The sequence below is a fragment of the Aricia agestis genome, chromosome Z (genome assembly GCF_905147365.1).
Source record: "Aricia agestis chromosome Z, ilAriAges1.1, whole genome shotgun sequence".
Classification (NCBI taxonomy): domain Eukaryota; kingdom Metazoa; phylum Arthropoda; class Insecta; order Lepidoptera; family Lycaenidae; genus Aricia; species Aricia agestis.
The window spans coordinates 35,146,448-35,165,337 of NC_056428.1; the positions used below are offsets into that span (position 1 = coordinate 35,146,448).

The 18,890-nt window shown below is 34.1% G+C and overlaps 1 protein-coding gene across 1 annotated transcript; it reads right to left on the reverse strand.

The window, feature by feature from the left end:
* Positions 1-3,908: 3,908 nt before the first annotated feature.
* Positions 3,909-18,436, reverse strand: LOC121738549 (6-phosphogluconate dehydrogenase, decarboxylating). The gene is made up of 12 exons (XM_042130690.1): positions 18,168-18,436; positions 17,839-17,950; positions 17,494-17,608; positions 15,140-15,291; positions 14,729-14,821; positions 14,159-14,309; positions 13,689-13,799; positions 13,234-13,377; positions 12,482-12,636; positions 10,510-10,599; positions 6,888-7,088; positions 3,909-4,032 (listed from the first exon to the last, which is right to left on the reverse strand). Exons 1-12 carry the CDS (start codon positions 18,173-18,175, stop codon positions 3,913-3,915), a joined length of 1,452 nt encoding a protein of 483 aa, XP_041986624.1. The 5' UTR covers positions 18,176-18,436; the 3' UTR covers positions 3,909-3,912.
* Between the last annotated feature and the right edge of the window lie 454 nt (positions 18,437-18,890).

Sequence of the window (18,890 nt, forward strand, 5' to 3'; positions counted from 1 at the left end):
ACGGAAGTGTGTTCAGAATTTATAAAAACTTTACAAGTTATATTATTTTTAAATCTAGGTAAATTTACTCATCTATCGTGTTACATCTTCCAATTCTACTTGGGTACTAACTGCATACATCGAACTGTTTTTAAAATACTTTTTTGTTTGAGTTAAAACTATGTATTCTCTGGTTAGCCTCTTTGTATGCTGCTTAAATTTTTATTTTACAGGTATTTGTACTTATAGAGATCAATTTATTTATACACAAATTATATTGTTGATTATAAATCATCGTATATTAACTATTTTTACAGAAAATTATATATGACACCCATTTAATTTTTTTTTAGTTATCAAAAATCATATTATTATTGTTATTCTGCATTCAATATTATTTCGAATTTTATTTTCTGTCTGTGCCTGTAAAAATGCTTAAAGTGTCTTTTAATACTATTCATATCAGAATACCACACATATTCACTTACATCTTTAGCAATAAGTCTAATGTTTATAAACAATGGTAGTGTAACTTGCAAGATTACTCAATATCAAAATAATGTTTTAAAGTAAGCAATAATGTGTAAATGTAATAATATAAAAACCGTACCTTTAAATAGTATCGTAAGATCACAATAATAGGTAATTTAAGTACAAAAAAGTAGAAAATACTGTGTTATTTTATTACAAATATCCGATCGAAACAAAGGACTTTTTTATATTATCTTCATTGTAATTTATAACTTTTACAAAACCAGCGCTTCTAATTACTGGTTACTCTGATACTTTTTACAATTATTTAAATATGATGGTTATTCTAATGGTTCGATATGGTTTAATCATATTTCAAAACGTGTAGGTATATTACTGAAAAATAAACATAAAATTGTCACCTCGCCTGGATGCGAATCTCAAACAAAACAAAATAAATTGTAAGAATGTACTTTCTATGTCAACATCGGTGCTACTGTGAATACGTACACTGATTTCTGATTCGTATTCTTATTACTTTTGATAATAAATGTTTTGTAAATTGTAGAACATAATATTATACCAGTTTATTAAATAAAAAAATGTGTTTTGCGTTGCATACCTTTTACCTTAGACGTTAAGAATTATTTTATATAAGTTAAAAAAAAGGATATGAAAGGTGGCGTAAACTCACTAAAATTATAGTGCAGAAAAAGGACGCTATTTACTTTTTAAAGTTCGAAAATACATGTAAAGTCTACAACGTTATTTAAATGTCATAGGAAAAAAACATGATAACATATTTTATATTAGCTCCACAGAAATTACAAAAAGTTTTTACAAAAAGAGTAATTCCATCTCAAAGGTTTCCTTGACAACAGAGGCTAGTAGGAGTTACTTCATACACCCGGTTTTTGCGGTCCCTAGCGTAGACAGGCCCTGGCTTGGCCCAAATAGCTTTCTTCAAACATGGACCCCACACGAATAACATAAACGACGTGAAAACTAGCGGATATACTAACATAGTCGCTTAATCTGAAATAGCAAAAATGTTAAAATGAGAAGACTTTCTTTATTTTAATTTTAATCAATATAAATAAAATAAATATTACCTTGATATTATCTTTAGACTCACAACACTCTACAGACTTTTGCTGGTAAAATTTAGCAAAATATGGTTTAAAATTTATCTCAACATGATATCCACTTCCATAAAGTTTCTAAAGCGTCAAATGTTTTTTATTAATTTTATATTAGGACTCAGGGCTGCAAAATCAAGGACTTTGGCATGTATTTAAATCAATATCTGTATATTCCCTTTTCTCGATCAAAATATTTGAAAGTTTCACCAAAAATACTGACTTGCACACTAATTATGCACCCTAAATAATGCTAATTCAGCATACTATTTAAAATTATTTGCAAAACTGTTTTACTAAACGAATAACTATTATTAAAATTGTATATCTAACAATTCCTTAGTTCAACAAACATACTATAACTTTTTAAAGGAAAACCATCACCTAAATTACTTTTAGGAACATCATTTATTCTAAATAAAACCCAATTTAATCTGTTATGTTCGTATAATTAAGAACACATAAAAATCATTAAGTGCTAACTTAACATGGACTAAACTTTGGCACAGTGAATGGTAACTCAGTTTATAAACAATAATAATAAACAATCGGCAATGATGCGAGTCGGATTCGCGCACAAAGGGTTCTTTACCGACATATTGCAAAATAATTAAGCCTCCGGCTTAGGAATTGCACTCTAAGGGTTGACAAGCTATTAAAGAAAAAAAAAAAAAACAACGCTACGCGGGGCTCCTATTTCTGGGTGGTTAACAAAAAAATAACCACGATGGCTAAGGCGCCTCTAACCTAACCCAATCAAGTCGTATTGGGCCAACATTGCTATTAATTATTTAAGAATCATTAATAAATTTACTAATCCATACATACAATTACAATACAGTAGTAAATTTTGGTAAATTTTCTTAATTTTTATCAAGAAACCTTGAATTATATAGTTTTGGAATGATAAAATCTTTCACCATATCTCATCATAATTACCAAAAATCTTTGTCGCTAGAACACAGAAATAGATCAAGATATATCTATGGTCGCTAAAGAGTAAAGAGCGAGCGCAAAGGAGTGAGTGCGGCGTTAGATGAGGAGGCCCCAACATGTTTTTCAATAAAACAGAGAAACAAAAAGAAAATAAAGTTAGGCTAAAAATATTTTAGTTGCACGATTTGTCAATTTGTAGACTTGTTTTGATAATAGAAATTGATTTTATTGTGGTGCACCTTCCGATATCGTTTTTAGAAATTCCGTTGTAAGATTGTCCAATTTAGAGTGCAAGTTAGTATTTTTGATAAACAATTTAAATTTTAGTTTTACAAATAATATATCCGATGTATGAACCATATTTTTGGTGTGAATTCGGTTATAAAGGTCGTCTTGTTTTGTATGATGTTTAAGTTTTTTTTGAAGGACATGTTCAGTTAATCAATTGTTTTTTTTGATCAGCATTAGTTTTTCTGGTATGCATTCAGTTAATTAGCGGAGTTAAGGTAGTGTGCTGCAAAATTATTCTGATGTGCATTTAATAATATCCCTTAAAATTTTAGGTAGGTACTTGAACCTTAAAAATTTAGGTACAGTCTGTCAAAAAAGTCATGAAATTAAAAAGTGGCAACATCGTAGTGTCATCCCTTTCAAATCAATCTAAGAAAAAAGGGATGACACTACGATGTTGCCACTTTTTCATTTCATGACTTTTTTGACAGACTGTATTTCAGTTACGACTTGAGGTAAAAAAAAAGAAATATCAAAATCACCCAATTTATTTCCATAAAAAAACATATTTTGGTCCCACATAATAACATACATGTTGCCAACATTAATAAAAATATCATGAATTACATTCACTTATTAATATCACTTATATTATCTTAAAATATAAAATAATTTAACAAATACCTAACAGGAAACATATTCAAATTAACAAAAACGAAATGAGATGTTATTGGGTTTAAGTTAGGTTAGGTTGTAAAAATATTAAAGATTGTGTAAATGCGTCAGATAAATTTTTACTGTAAGGAATGTTTGTATAATAGTGAAATGTACGGTTGGTATGACTTATAAGTACTTACCACTTTAACATTAATATGACGACACCAAAATTAGAGTGACCTTTGTGACATTTTTGGCAAAAATAAGACTAAGTACTTATACAAAATTACAAAGAAAAATGATTCTTTCAGGCCACACTGATCTAAGTGTTTTCCACTACTTTTTCCTTTAGAATTGTGTATAAAATCCATATTATGCGAAAACGTCACTTAGATCACTACGGTCTAATGTCGTCAAATGAAGATTAACAGGTACATCAACCAGTCATGTTCTGGAAGCACTATAATTTATTATATGTGTGAAAATATGTTTTTCCAGTTCACTTGTTGTACGTGGATGCAGAGACGTTGCCGCCGTGTCCGGTCCAGTTAGTGTGGATGAAGTCCCCGGGTTTCGTCAACAGCTCGTATGTGTGAGCACCGAAATAGTCTCTCTGGGCCTGAAAATATGAACAAAATTGCTATAGCATGCCAGTAAGTTAGCAGATTTGTTAGCAGATTAATTTTCAAATATGTATTCATTTATATTTCTATGGCAATTGGCATGTCAGCATATAAGAATTATCAGTACTGTCTTGGAACATGCAACATGGCATGCATAGACTGACTATGTTTTTGAATAAAATATTTTACGCGTTTAAAGGTGACGCTAGTCTATTTTATAATAATAATAATAACTTTTATTTCGGATCACAACAAAAATCCATAGTGTTAGTAAATAATATAAGTGAGACTTAAACTATGTTAGTACATCACATTATCAAATAACAATAGCAACAATTTGTGTATTAGGAATGGTGAGGCGTTGGAACTTTTAATGAGCCTATTCCTATTTAACGTGAACCTCTATCCAATGCCTTACCAAACCATCAAGATTATCAGTCAATACCCTTAGAATGCTGTTATTACTACTTCTGACACGCTGCATCAATGACGCCACTCTTTTTCTTATTATGGCGTTAAAGCCATCGGTGCGCATTTCTGCAAACATGCCTGAGGCACTACAGTACCTTGGTAGTCCTAACAGCATTGTAAAGATATTATTGTATTGAACACGAAGAGCATTTATCGCGCGCTGGGTGTAGCTCGCCCATAGATTGCATGTGTAAAAGGACTGGCAGTAAGCTTTAAATAAAGTCACTTTTACCTCATCAGAGCATCTTGCAAATCTACGAGCTAACATGTTCCCACGCACGGCCAACGCTCTTCGCTCCCTCTCAATGTCTACATCGTCAACAAGCGTATCAGTTACCCAATGACCCAGGTATTTAAATTTATGGACTCTAGCAAGTGGAACTTCATTAAGAAACACGGGTGGTATTGTGCTAACTTTATGTTCACGGGGTTGGAAAACAAGTAGTTCACTTTTCTTAGAGTTATACCTGAGTCCTTGGGCCTCGGCATACGCTTGACACTTGCCTAGCAGTTTTCTGAGGCCACTGACCGAGGGACTGAGCAGCACCATGTCATCAGCATAACTAATGTTGTTTAGCATCACTCCGCCCATGGAACAACCGACATTAGTGTTGCTCAGCTCCTCGATCAGCTTATTTATGTAAAGGTTGAAGAGACGAGGAGAAGTTAATCCACCCTGTCTAACTCCACACCTTAATTTGTACACGTTAGAGAGAGCCCCAGACCACTTTACAGCATTTTCCTGGTTCTTGTACCAATAATCAAAAATATTAATAACCTCAATTGGAAGATCCATCTCATCCAGCAACTTGCTGCGTAGTATCTCATAGGACACCATATCGAAAGCCTTTGAAAGGTCCAGAAAACATGCATATACTGGAGTGCTTCTATCGGTGTAGTATTTGACAGTCTGCTTGAGAGACAGAATTGCAGTTTCTGTAGATAGTCCTGCTCTGAAGCCAAATTGGGCATCGTGCAACTTAAGATGCTTGTCTAGATATTGATCAAGCAGACTGTCTAGGACCTTTGCGATTGTTGTGGCTAGCGATATGGGCCTATAATTAGCTTTACTGGAGGAATCTCCAGTTTTATTTTAACCCTCCGTGCACCACGTGAATAAAAGTTACACCGTGCACCACGTGGGGTTTGTCAAACCCCAACACTTATCTGGGCAAGAAATGCGTAATTTGTATTTATTTGTTCATTTTATTTCAAATAACTGTTTTTTATATATTCAATTGTAATATAAAACGATACTTACTGAGATAGCTCCCATTTTTAATCCTTTACACCCAACAATGAAAATTTTGTAATCTTTTACCAAGTAAAACATAGACTCTTTTTTGGTGAGCTCCCACAGTTAAAAAGTTACCTTTTATTTCCCGTACTGCTTTAAAATGATAAAATTAACTATATAAGGAATACAAATTGAATAATATTAACTTAATATAATCAGTCTACACGATATTCAGGCAAGTTGAAATCAGTACATTTCTTATAATGAAAGTGGGCACGGTATGTGTAAGCAAATAGGTCTATTATTGTGCTCACAACCGTATTTGAGTTTTCAATTTATTTTCCTGATACAATTGAACACATCTTTATTGATTTTGATAATTTTGCTGGTGGTCCAGGGGCTGCTTTGCCAAGAAATGCGTGAAACCGCTTATAAGAACCTCTCAGTATCCATGGTATCTTTGCGATTTTCAAATCTTCTTCTATGAAAGTCATACTTAATTTGTTCATAAACCTGTTCACGAATGCTTATTTAATCGAAATGAATTCAAATATGCGCGAAAAATAGATTTTTTTACATTTCACAATATTCTGTCTATACAACATTTTAACGACGTCCTGAACTACGTGGGGTTTGTGGGACCCCAGCACACTTTGTACACGTTTGTTCGTTGCATCGGTGAAGAAAATCCTAAACTGCAGCCGCTAAACGGTAAGGTAACGTCTTAATTCCAGCTACATAAAGCGTCAAAAAAATCACACGAATTTTTAAAAAGTTATGACATTTTTTGTACGTCTGGGGTTTGTCGGACCCCACGTGGTGCACGGAGGGTTAAGTTTACACTTAGTTAGATATTGTGTTATTTCTCTCGTTCCTCGTATGTATTTAATAAATAAAAATCATTTTTAACACAGGGTTATTACTTGAAGTCGAATTTGTACCATCGAAGAAATTGATTCATAGGCAGACAGCGAACCTACGTGAAAAACTGGCCGCTGGGTTTGACATAATGCGACCAAATTATGTCGGACCGCCGTCTGCATTTGTAACAATTTCTCTCCTAGTACAATTAGGCCTAAATAGACTGGAAGATGCTCAGGTATTTTGGTCATTTATGGGCAATTTAACCATCTCTAGCTGTACCTGTAGCAGATTAGCGGGCAGGTGAGCGGCGCGGTATCCGTCGTAGAACGCGAGCGCCGCAGCCAGTGCAGGCGCCGGGGTCCCGCACAGCGCCGCCTGAGCCACCGCCTGCCGCAACGACTGCTGAGCCGCGCTCAGCTGCGCGCTGAAGTACGGGTCCAGCAGCAGGTTGGTGAGATTGGGGTTCTTTGTGAACGCGTCCTGTGTAGAACAAAAAATGAATAAGTAAAGCGGATTACCTCTATGCTCTTTGCAAGTGAAATTTGCGAAGTCACAAAGCAACAACTTTTAACATTTATACTCTCCATAAAGCTTAGGCCAAACCGACGCGAACAGGCGTCAGCGAAGCGGAGCGTCAAGTTGTCAAACGTGTGTTTTGTATACAAAAAACACATATTTTGACAACTTGACGCTCCGCTTCACAGACGCCTGTTCGCGTAGGTTTGGACTTTGGCCTAACCATGAAGGTATGTCCGGAGTGTATTTAATATTATAGTCCAGACTCCAGCATATCCACAATTTAAGGCAGCTGTGACACAGTTCATACTAGTACTTTGTATAAATGTATTCGTTCCTCGCATTGTAAAAAAAATGTAACGAAATTGAACAATAAATTTATCGTATATATATATATATATATATATATATATATATATATATATATATATATATATATATATATATATATATATATATATATATATATATATATATATATATATATATATATATATATAAAATTCAAAGGTGACTGACTGATTGACATAGTGATCTATCAACGCACAGCCCAAACCACTGGACGGATCGGGCTGAAATTTGGCATGCAGGTATATGTTATGACGTAGGCATCCGCTAAGAAAGGATTTTGATAAATTCCAACCCCAAGGGGTTCAAATAGGGGATGAAAGTTTGTATATAATAATACTTCTTAACGCGAGCGAAGCCGCGGGCAAGAGCTCGTTATTGTATATATTATAAACAATCGTTGCTTGTTCGGCATCAGAATCTAGCAACTCTGGCATCAGTTGTATCAATAAATATTTATATACTTAAGTAATAATAATAGTCTTAAGTACCCCGCAAACGATCAAATTGTTTGTCAAATTTTACGTGTTTGTCAAACAGTTTGATAGTGTCACAGTATAGCAATATTAGTCCCTACAGTAACGAAACCTTTGACGTCGCACGATGCCGCCACCGATGACAGATACCGAGCAAATATGCCAGGGTTGCCACGAAACGGGAAATAAAATAAAAATAAAATATTGTGCTTGTAATGCAAATGTTATCATTTAATCTGTTTAATCAGCGTGTTATATTTACATATTTATTTATTTTAAAAACTTTATGCACATATAAGTACAAAGGTGGACTTAATGCCGTATGGCATTATCTACCAGTCAACCTTTGGGCGATACAAAGACAAAGTTGTATAGGTGCCAGTCGAGTTGAAAAAGGAAAAGACAGAAAAAAATAATAAATATATAATATTAGACTTATAAAATATATATTGTATAATATTATACTATACTTATAATATACATATTATCACACATAACATTATATATAAATAAAACCAATAACCATACGTAATATATTATTATATAATAACTATATTATAATAATATATAGTTGATCAATGATAATGCTAAAAATATTATAAATATTAATTTATGCCATAAATTATGAAAACTAAGAGTCTGCCAACTGTTTCAAGTAAAACTCACGTACCCTGCGCTTAAAAGTATCTCTGGTTTTTGATATCCTGATTTCCGGAGAAAGAGCGTTCCAGAGGAGAATAGCCTGGATATTAAAAGAAGAGTGGACGGAACTTGACTTGTAAGAAGGGCAACTTAAAAGCTGATTTGAAGTGGATCGGAGGCACAGCAGGCACGATAAAAAATCGTGCCTGCTGCAACGGTATTGAAAGTAAGGGGCGAGATATTCGGGAGTATGGGGATGATGCAGCAGTAAATATAGCACACACAGTGCCTGCACAGAGCGGCGCTGACGTACTGGTAACCAGTGTAGCTTGGAGCGATACGAAGAAACATGGTCGAATTTTCGAAGGTTGAATATGAATCGGAGGCAATTATTAAACAATCGGTCGAGCTTATCGAGTTTGTCTGCATTAAGATCTAAACAGCACACGTCACCATAGTTAATTATAGGAAAGATAAGGGACTGGACCAGCAAGGTCTTGACCGGAGTGGAAAGGAAATTTTTGAGCCAGTAGATGAATCGTACATATTATGTCGTACTGCCAGATATTTACGTGAAACTTTATTTTTAGATGATTTTAGTTCTCTATTTAAAAAAAATTAACTAACCCATCAAGCCCCATAAGCTCACCGGTGAGCGAGACACAATAGAATAAAAATAGATTTCCAAGGATCCACGAATCACGATTGAAGGATTAAAATAATGAAGACGCATTCGAAATTTCGAATATATAAAATATCCAATAATTAATCACACGTCAGGTGTAACAGAAGCACTTCAAAACTCTTATTACGTGCGCGGTAAGGGCGCGGTATGTTACACTTGATATGTGTACCTAGGTAGGTAGGTACTAATTAGTATTTTTAATTTATTCTATATTGTTTCTCTCCTTGTTACACTTCTTACAACGTAAACAATAAAACAGAGATGCAAATACATGCCGCCAAGGCCAACACAATATTAGTGTAAACTGTGAGCCGATATTTATGAAAATTTAAATCCTTTTTGTTTTTTCAGATCTACATCCGTACACTGAACATTTATTATAATATCCCATTGTTTATAAGATAAGTTATCGTTTTACAACACAAAATTCGTAGACAACGCGCCAACGTCACCCCTGTGGGCGCAGATACACAAACTCCGCGAGTTTGTGTACGCGGGCCCGCGCCGCCCGCTTACCCGCGGGTACCCCTCCGTTGCTCTGCGCAAGTACATTCGTTTCACTACTGTAGGGATATGTCATATTGCTACACTGTGATAGTGTACAGCTTTGTTTGAAGCGTTTGTCAAACAAACTACGTGTTTGACCTGTTTGAGAAAATTTGCATTGGCATAGCCGCGTAGCGTTTGACAAACGTGTTTGAACGTGTTCCACTGTATTTGTCAAACAAGATCTCATGATCTCAAACCGATTCTAGCTAATTGTTTGACAAACTCGTTTGATGCACGTTTGTTCGTCTGCGCTGCTGTTTGATGAAAACCTAGAAATTAAATCAAACATGTTTGTCAAACAAATTTGATCGTTTGCGGGGTACTTTAAGTAAACGCAACGCAAACGATCAAAACCTACGAATAACAAAAACTAAGGAAACGTAACTACGTACTTCAATCGTTTTAAATTTGGTTCTCAAGGTTCTTTTCGCACACTAAAATAATATGGCAATAGCTACGAAACACTACATTCAAATAGACAAAATAAAGCCGTTGACAATAATTATTGTCACTTCTATAATTACTTACACAAAATTCTTGCATGTATTTGGGGGGACCCCCCTTTTGCATAAAGTATGCATGTATTCGGGTCACATTTTGTAGAATCGGTTCAATTTTTTTGGCACAGTAACTCTTCCTTAGTCTTTATTATTTATAGTCTTAAACTATATATATGACGACGCACCTTGATGTTACCGAGGAAAACACTTCTGATGATGCAGCCGCCGCGCCACATCAGAGCTATGCTACCGTAGTTCAAGTTCCACTTGTTCACCTGAAAATAACACCATTTTAAAAATGGAGAATACCAGCAATAAACAGGTCTTTAACATTCCATCCTTCGTCAGATTAAGATATTATGATATGATGTATTGCAAGCTTTTTTGTGACCAAAGTGAAATATTGTCCATTTTTACAATTAAAAACCGACAACTCACTCGTTTTGCCACTAATGACTAATGTGACATAGTATCCATACTAATATTATTATAAATGGGAAAGTGTGTCTGTCCACACAGACAGATATCTGTTACCTCTTCACGTCCTAACTACTGAACCAATTTTGCTGAAATTTGGTATGGAGATATTTTAAGTATCCCGGAAAAGGGCTAACAATAAAAAAAAACATAATATGATATTTTTTTATCCCGGAAAAAAACGCACTTTTCCCGCGGGATAAATTAATTTTGGCAGCATCGTCTAGTACTTACTTTAATAATTTAATCAGAGTGAATCCGTGAGTGATACCAATTTTCAAAGATTTTAGATCGACAATTGACACGTTCCTCCTAATATTGCATCATATTATAATTATTTCAATAATAATCTATATATTAATACGCAAGCGAAAAACTTTGTAACCCTTTTTACGAAAAATGGGGAAACGTAGGTGCATGAAATTTTCCACATTTATAGTTTATATGGTGGAGGAGTGCATCGAGCTAATATTATTTTGAAATTATGCTTTTATCATACATTTTTTTAACAAATAAAACATTACACACACTACAACACACGCACATGAGAAATGACAGATTTTTGAGTGCCAAGCCTATACATACGAATTATACTCTTTTATTTATGGTTAAGTCTGTTGACAACAAGTTGACAAATTGAAAATGGATTATAGTTTTTTTTATTGAATCTAAGATACTAAAAGACAATGCGTACACGGCCAGTCTGAGATCAGCTAAGTCCCAGAGACAAGAGTTGAAAAAAATATGATAAAGTCAATTTTTTTTTTTACAAAATATAGGTAGTAGTCCTAATGTCGTTGAAACTAAGGTCGAATTTCGATCGTTGGGCGATCTCTAGTTTTTCAAAATGTCTGTGATTGGTGTGATTGAAAATTATTGCCTAAGTGCCTATAGATAAAAATATTTCCATTGAATTTTCTATCATTGTGTTATGAATTATGATTAACATCTTTCACAAAATATATCTGTAAGTGCTTTGCTTTTAGATTGTAGATAAGCAATCAGTTTTAATCATTATGGTAATACAGTAATTATATTATTGTTAGTAATTATGTGGCAGACATTCCAGACCAGTCATTATAAATCGTGTAATATTTAATTTTAATAGTCATTAAGAAAAACGTGTTCTCATGATTCCGACTAGGTGATTCTACATTTTGTGTGTAATTTACGACATCAAATTTTTGTATGATGTAAAGTTAAAACATCAATAAATATAATATGACTTTAAAATAGGAAGGAATGTTCTATTAAAGTATTATACTACTTTAATAGAACATTGTACCGTCGAAGAAATTGAATCATGGACAGTTGATGGAGCTATGTCGGTTGGATGGGTTTGACATAATGCGACCGAATTACGTAGCTCCGCCATCTGCCTAGAAGTTAACTTCTCTGATAGTACTATCAGAGGAGTTGATTCATAGGCAGTTGGATTCATGGTTTCATATTGAACTGACATGATCCGACCAAATGAGGTGGGTCTGTCAACCTACCTATGAATGAACTTCATCGATGGTACATACTTAAGGGTTTTCATTGTTTTTCCATGTAAATTCCAAACAATGTGTCTATAAACACAGTAAAAAAATCCGAGATCTTTTTTCCTAGATTTTCATCCATATTATAGTTATTACCAAAATAAGCCGAAGCTTAAGCTATATCTAAATGTATATTCACCTTAGCAGCTTCCCTGAGCAGCATGAAGCCTTGTGCATAGGAGATAACTTTACTGGCATAGAGAGCCTTTCGTAAGTGTTCCAGAAACTCTTTCTTGTTGCCGGAGAACTTCGTAGAAGGGCCGGGGAGAGTTTTGCTGGCGAGTTCTCTCTCATCTGAAAGAAAAGTTTAAAAAATAATATAAATTACCAGAAATAATCAGAAGTAAAAATTTTAATATCCTGTAATGCTTGTTTTCTCCAGCAATTTATTAATCGATTCATTAATTAAAAACGAATCAATAGTTTAGACTTTAGGCACTATGTCGAAACAAACATGCATAGTAGGTCATTAAATATGCACTCTCCTTACTATGATGATTGATGACGCAGCAAGTCAACAATGACGTCATTCGCAAAGCAATGGTAAATTTCGCAATATTTCAATCTTTTATTTGTTAATAACACTATCATGATACTAAAATTTCAATAATACTAAAGTATATCGCTATTCGCTAGCGTTTGCGTTTTTAGTATGAAACAATAAAAAGAAAAAATTAGTTGACTTTAAACCAGCTTAGCCGAGGAATAAATTTTATTCATACTTATTGTAATATTATTCACACAATCGCAGATACTTAAACATAACTAATCGTTTTATAAGAATAACAGATTAAAAAACAATAAAGACCTTTAAAATCGATTTCGTCGAAGGAAAGCCGGTTTTATCGAAACTAGGTCACACAGTTACTTTGAGTTTAAAAATATACTAACCCTTCAACGCAGACAGACAACGGGCGAAGACAGCCTCGCCAATTAGAGTGACTGGCACGCCGTATTCCAGTGCACTGATGCCAGTCCACTTGCCTGTACCTTTCTGACCAGCGGCGTCACGGATCTTGGGCAGCAAGAAGTTGCCTGTATTTTTTTTTAATATTATCAGTATTTGGAAAACCGAGCTAAGATCAAAAGAGGAAAAACATTAACAACCCAAAAAATGACACTTATTGTTTTTATTCCTCAGAACTATCATACTTTAAATTAATGGAAATACTACAAGCATTTAATTTCTAAGCATTTTTACAAGATGTAGACAGATAGATTAAAATAGGTTTTAAGCATTTTAATAGTAAAGTGCATCAAACATTTTGAAATCAAGCTTATTTGGACATTTATTTACAATGCACAATAAAAATATAATTTAAATAAGATAATATATTTTTACTCACCGTCAGTGTCCTTATATTTCAAGATATCGCGAGTGATTTCAATCAGGAATGAGTCCAATTCGCCCTTATTCCATTCGTCAAATACTTGTGCCATTTCACTTTGATCCATACCTAAAATAGCCAAAAACAAAATATACATTACCAACAATTTTTTTTTAGCTTAAATTAGATCTTATTTTTGCCCCACATTACTTTCACAATTCCCTCTTTAATGTCAAACACACTAGGGTATTATAAACATATTATTATTATCAAGCCTCCAATTTTTTTAAGTAAAATTATAAAAGACTTACATCTATTATATATATATATATATATATATATATATATATATATATATATATATATATATATATATATATATATATATATATATATATATATATATATATATATATATATATATATATATATATATATATATATATATATATATATATATATGTATGTATATTATTTAATGCACATACTAAGAACATCCTTCATCAGGTGATACACTTCACAGATTAGCTGCATGTCACCATACTCGATGCCATTGTGTACCATCTTGACAAAGTGTCCTGCTCCGTCCTCACCGACCCAGTCACAGCATGGCTCGTTGTTAGCCTTAGCACATATAGCCTGTGGGAGAAACTGTGTTGAGATACTTCGTTCACGAAATTCGTTAAACAGCCTTGCCAACCACAAAGAAACTGTACATTTTGGCATGATAAAGACTTAGTCGTTTCTTGAGGCTCAAAATGTTAGCATACCAAGTTTTATCCACCTCTGTGGTTTTTATATGAAGACAATGATAACAGATAATATAGAAAAACCGGCCAAGTGCGAGTCGGACTCGCCCATGAAGGGTCCGCAGCAGCAATAAGGTTTATTTTTATGAAATTAAAATGTTTTTGATTTATTTTTATATTTCAGTTAGTTTGGTCGCGTTTAGTAAAACCCAGCCAAAAGATCACAATTAACATTGAATTGACATGATCCGGCCAAATGACGTTGGTCTGTCAACTGCCTAGGAATCAATTTCCTCAATGGAACATTACCTGGAAGATTGGCTTAACATGTGGCCAAGCTGCTGGATGACCTCCGGGCATAAGAGAAGGTCCGTAGCGAGCTCCGTCCTCACCTCCACTCACCTATTTCAATGGTTATTATGAGTATCTTACAGATAAATTGCATTAAAATTATTGCCTATGGATTTTTCAATTTATTTCTTCAAAATAAAAACTTTCTATTCTCGTTATTTTTTTTAAACAAAATGTATAAACCATTATAACAATTTGATTTACAGCATGATGTTAATAATTATCAATTTTCCCTTTTCCTTGTTTGCTTCCTATTTAATTAACATAATAGCAATGATTGTATTTAAACCAATTTCTAGCCGACTTTCAAAAACTAAGGAGGTCATAATATGTTCATCTGTATGTAATTTTTGTTATAGGAATACTTACACCCATGCCAATGTAGTGAACGCCAGTTGGGGCCAGTTCCTTGCACCATCTCTGTGTGTCCATGTATTGTGAGTTGCCACCGTCAATAATGATGTCCCCCTTTTCAAGAAGAGGCAACAGTTTCTTCACAAACTCATCTACTGCGAAACCGGCTAAAAAACATTCCAAATTTAATATTGCGTATCATCACAACGAGCTTTTTATAGAACTGTTTAAGAAAATTCATAGGCAGATGGCTAGGGTTGCCATCACCCAAATTCCCTTCGCCGGTCAGGCACGACAAAATTCCCGGATATTTGGCCGAAATGTGGTTATTTCCCCAGACACCTCTTAAACAGTATTTACGATAACGTCTTGGCAATTTTTGCTTTTCCAACAAGAATTTGTAAAAATCTGACTAACTCAAGTCCGTGCAAGAAACCGTGTATATGCTTAGCGAGATTTTTTATCTTTCGTTTATTGCTGCATGATTTAAAAGTTAAATTTCTCTCATCAAAAGTGTCTGGATTTTAACCGGACACTTTTCAAAAACCAGACCGGACGCACCCCGGACGCCCTTCAAACTAGGACAAATCCGGGGAAATCCGGACGGATGGCAACCCTACAAATGGTAGACCTATGTTAGGTTGGGTTATGTCAAAGTGTTATTAATAGCCCACATAATATGACAATGAGTAACATTGACTTGATATAACCTGACCAATCGACCTATGCCTGTAAATTAACCACCAATGAGGCATTTTCTTATTTTTTAAATTTGATTGTCAAACAGCTTTCATTTTAGTAACTAGATGGCGTATGGGTAGACAACTATCTGTAATACCATCATTAATTGCTACAAAACAGGGCAAAAGAATGAAAACTTGATGCATTTCAATTTGAAAAAGACGTAGTAATATTCCAATGAATTGGATAATAAAGTTATTATAACGATGTTTTAGTTAAAACTCACGTAAGAAATAGCCCTATTTACCGTTATTCACATCAAATGTCACAGGAATTATAAATTTTGGTTTTGACAACATCTTACCTGCACTTGTGCTCGATAATGTTCGGGCCACACTAACGAGAAACGCCGTTAATTATCGCGTTAATTCTAAAACATGTTATAGCATTATCGCCTTTATGTGCCACTAATTAAAGGCGATAATGCTATAACATGTTTTAGAATTAACGCGATAATTAACGGCGTTTCTCTTCAGTGTGGCCCGAACATAACGAATATTTAATGGCCAATATTTTACCAATAATGAACATCAAAAACCCAAATAACACAATTTGGGAAAAAATTAAAAAACCACACCAACAATAAAAACACCTTATGGCCACCCCTATTTATTATACCAATCGATAGGGGACGCCATTGGAAACAAAAAAGCTCAGACAAACTATTCTTAAAAATTATAAAATCAACCCCCAGCTAGATAGAGGCAAATATACGAACCTCTTTAGATTAGTTGTTATTAGTTGTTGTGGTGATCACATGGGTTGAGGAAGGATATTTTGGGTGAGAAAAACCTTCCCATGCCACTTCCACCCTCGAATACCGATCCCATTTAGATAAAAAATAAGAAAAATAATCAAATTTCCCTACTGTACAGTAACAGTAATTAATAGCAATTTTGCCCAATATGACTTGGTTGGGTGAGGTTAAATTGATGGCTAAGACTTGCTGCACTATGCTCCCGCCTCCCGCCTTAGCCATTGTGGTTATTTTTTTGTGAACCACCCAGAAATAGGAGCCTCGCATAGCAGGGCTCTGTCGACTTTCTTTTGTGGTAGTTTGTCAATTCCTAGAGTGCAATTCCTAAGCCGGAGGCTTAATTATTATATTGTCTTAACAGAAAGATTTTTTGTATAACCTCCTGACTAATGTATAACCTCCTCCTTTTTGGGCACATACATTACATATACATTTCGGCCTGTCATTTGACAGAGGTTGATTTTTGAGAAAAGTTTATATAAGCTTTTTGCTCCCCTTGGCACCCCCTATCGATTGGTAAAAGGGGTTGCATTTTTTGTCCAAATTTTTCTAAGTATTTTTCCCATAGTGCCCCATTTCCTTCAGGCCAACTAAATAATTACTTATCATTCTCTTGTTGATATTATGATTTACATAAACAATATTTTATTAACTGGTTTCAAAGTCTTATTCACAATAAGCAGTAATGAAAAGTGATAATGATAAATTGTTATAATTGTATTATTTAACCAATTTTGACAGACAACCATTAAGTTATTACAGGAAATTTGACCTCTAAATGGTATTACAACACTCCAAGGTCACGGGTGATACAAACTCTCTAATATCACTTTACAATGAGGTTAGCAATGACAGTGCAGTTTAAACTTACCTTTGACAAGTAACATTACTTTTCTAGGTTTCTTCAGTTTTGCCACCATGTCTTCTAAGGATTTTGCGCCAATAATCTTTGTGCCTTTAGCTTCATTTGCAAGGAATTGATCAACCTATGGAAAATAAAAATATAACTTCACTTTTGAAACTACACTTGGCTGCATAAACTAAATATTAAATTTGATTAAATAAAACAAAAAAGAAAGTTAAACTTAATTATGATTTAAAATCAAGTTTTGTTTTAATAAATTGTGCCATTTACTACTAATCAAAAGTAGTAAATACTTGATTTTTTAGAAGGCCTTTTTCTTATGTTTTATAGGAAAGTATTGATATAATATACCTTTTCTACAGTTCTGTTGAAGGCACAAACAACAAAACCTTTTGAATCCATGTTTAGAATAAGGTTTTGGCCCATGACAGCCAACCCAATCAAAGCAATATCAGCCTTAGCTCTGAAATAAAACAAAAATTATAAATTTTACATTGTAATAATTATAGAAAAAAGTAGGACATTGTATGCCTATGTATATGACCTTCAAACAACCTTATAAGTACATTTGAGAAGGAGTTATTCTCATTTCTTACTGTAATGTAAAGAACAAAATAATTGAAAGTCATGCAAGGGCATAAAATGTATATGAAAAAATTAGAAGAAATAATTGCACTTACTCTGCCATTTTAAGTCTTGTTAATTTCAAATAGAATAAGAACTTAAAACACGCTCAAAGTAATATAAATCTTGCGTTTATTGAACTTGAAAAGTGATCAGGGTCTTCTAGGGAGCGTAGCCAAAAACGCGTTTTCCAGGTTCCACTTTCCAGCCCTAACCGATAGTGAATGAAGTTACGCCGAATGCTCGAGTAATGTTTGAACAGTTAATCTATAACTTATTCAGTTTTATCGCGGTTCACGAGTATCACTTATGACATCATCCAAATTCATGCAAATCAGCAACAATCAGCAAATACAACAGTCAACAGGACAGGCTGTCATGAATGTCACTTTGAGCGTGTTCCGAAATCCTTGCAGTGATCTCAGCAGTGCGATTTAATAAAATGATAGGCAGCCAGGGCCGTAGCTAGGGGGGGGGCATAGTGGGGCAATGCCCTACCATAAAATCACAATGCCCTACCTTAAAAATACCAATAATCGGCCAAGTGCGAGTCGGACCCGCGTAATAAGGGTTATACCGCGCACGTACCGTTATAGAGCAAAAATAGTATGGGACCTACCTACCTACCTAACCCTTATTTTTTTTTTAACTTTTATTATTATTTATTAAATTACATATATTATTAAGGCCTTTGTGAAAATTTCAAGTGCCTACCTGTTGTCATCATTGATAGTTAAGCAAAAAATGTTAGAAAAATCACGTTTGTTGTATGGGCCCTC

Coding starts and splice junctions, on each gene's coding strand:
- LOC121738549 (XM_042130690.1), bottom strand. Junction 15,292..17,493: donor AGTAATGTTACTTGTCAAAG/GTAAGTTTAAAC, acceptor AATGTTTTTTAG/CCGGTTTCGCAGTAGATGAG. Junction 10,600..12,481: donor TGCTCAGGGAAGCTGCTAAG/GTGAATATACAT, acceptor TGTTATTTTCAG/GTGAACAAGTGGAACTTGAA.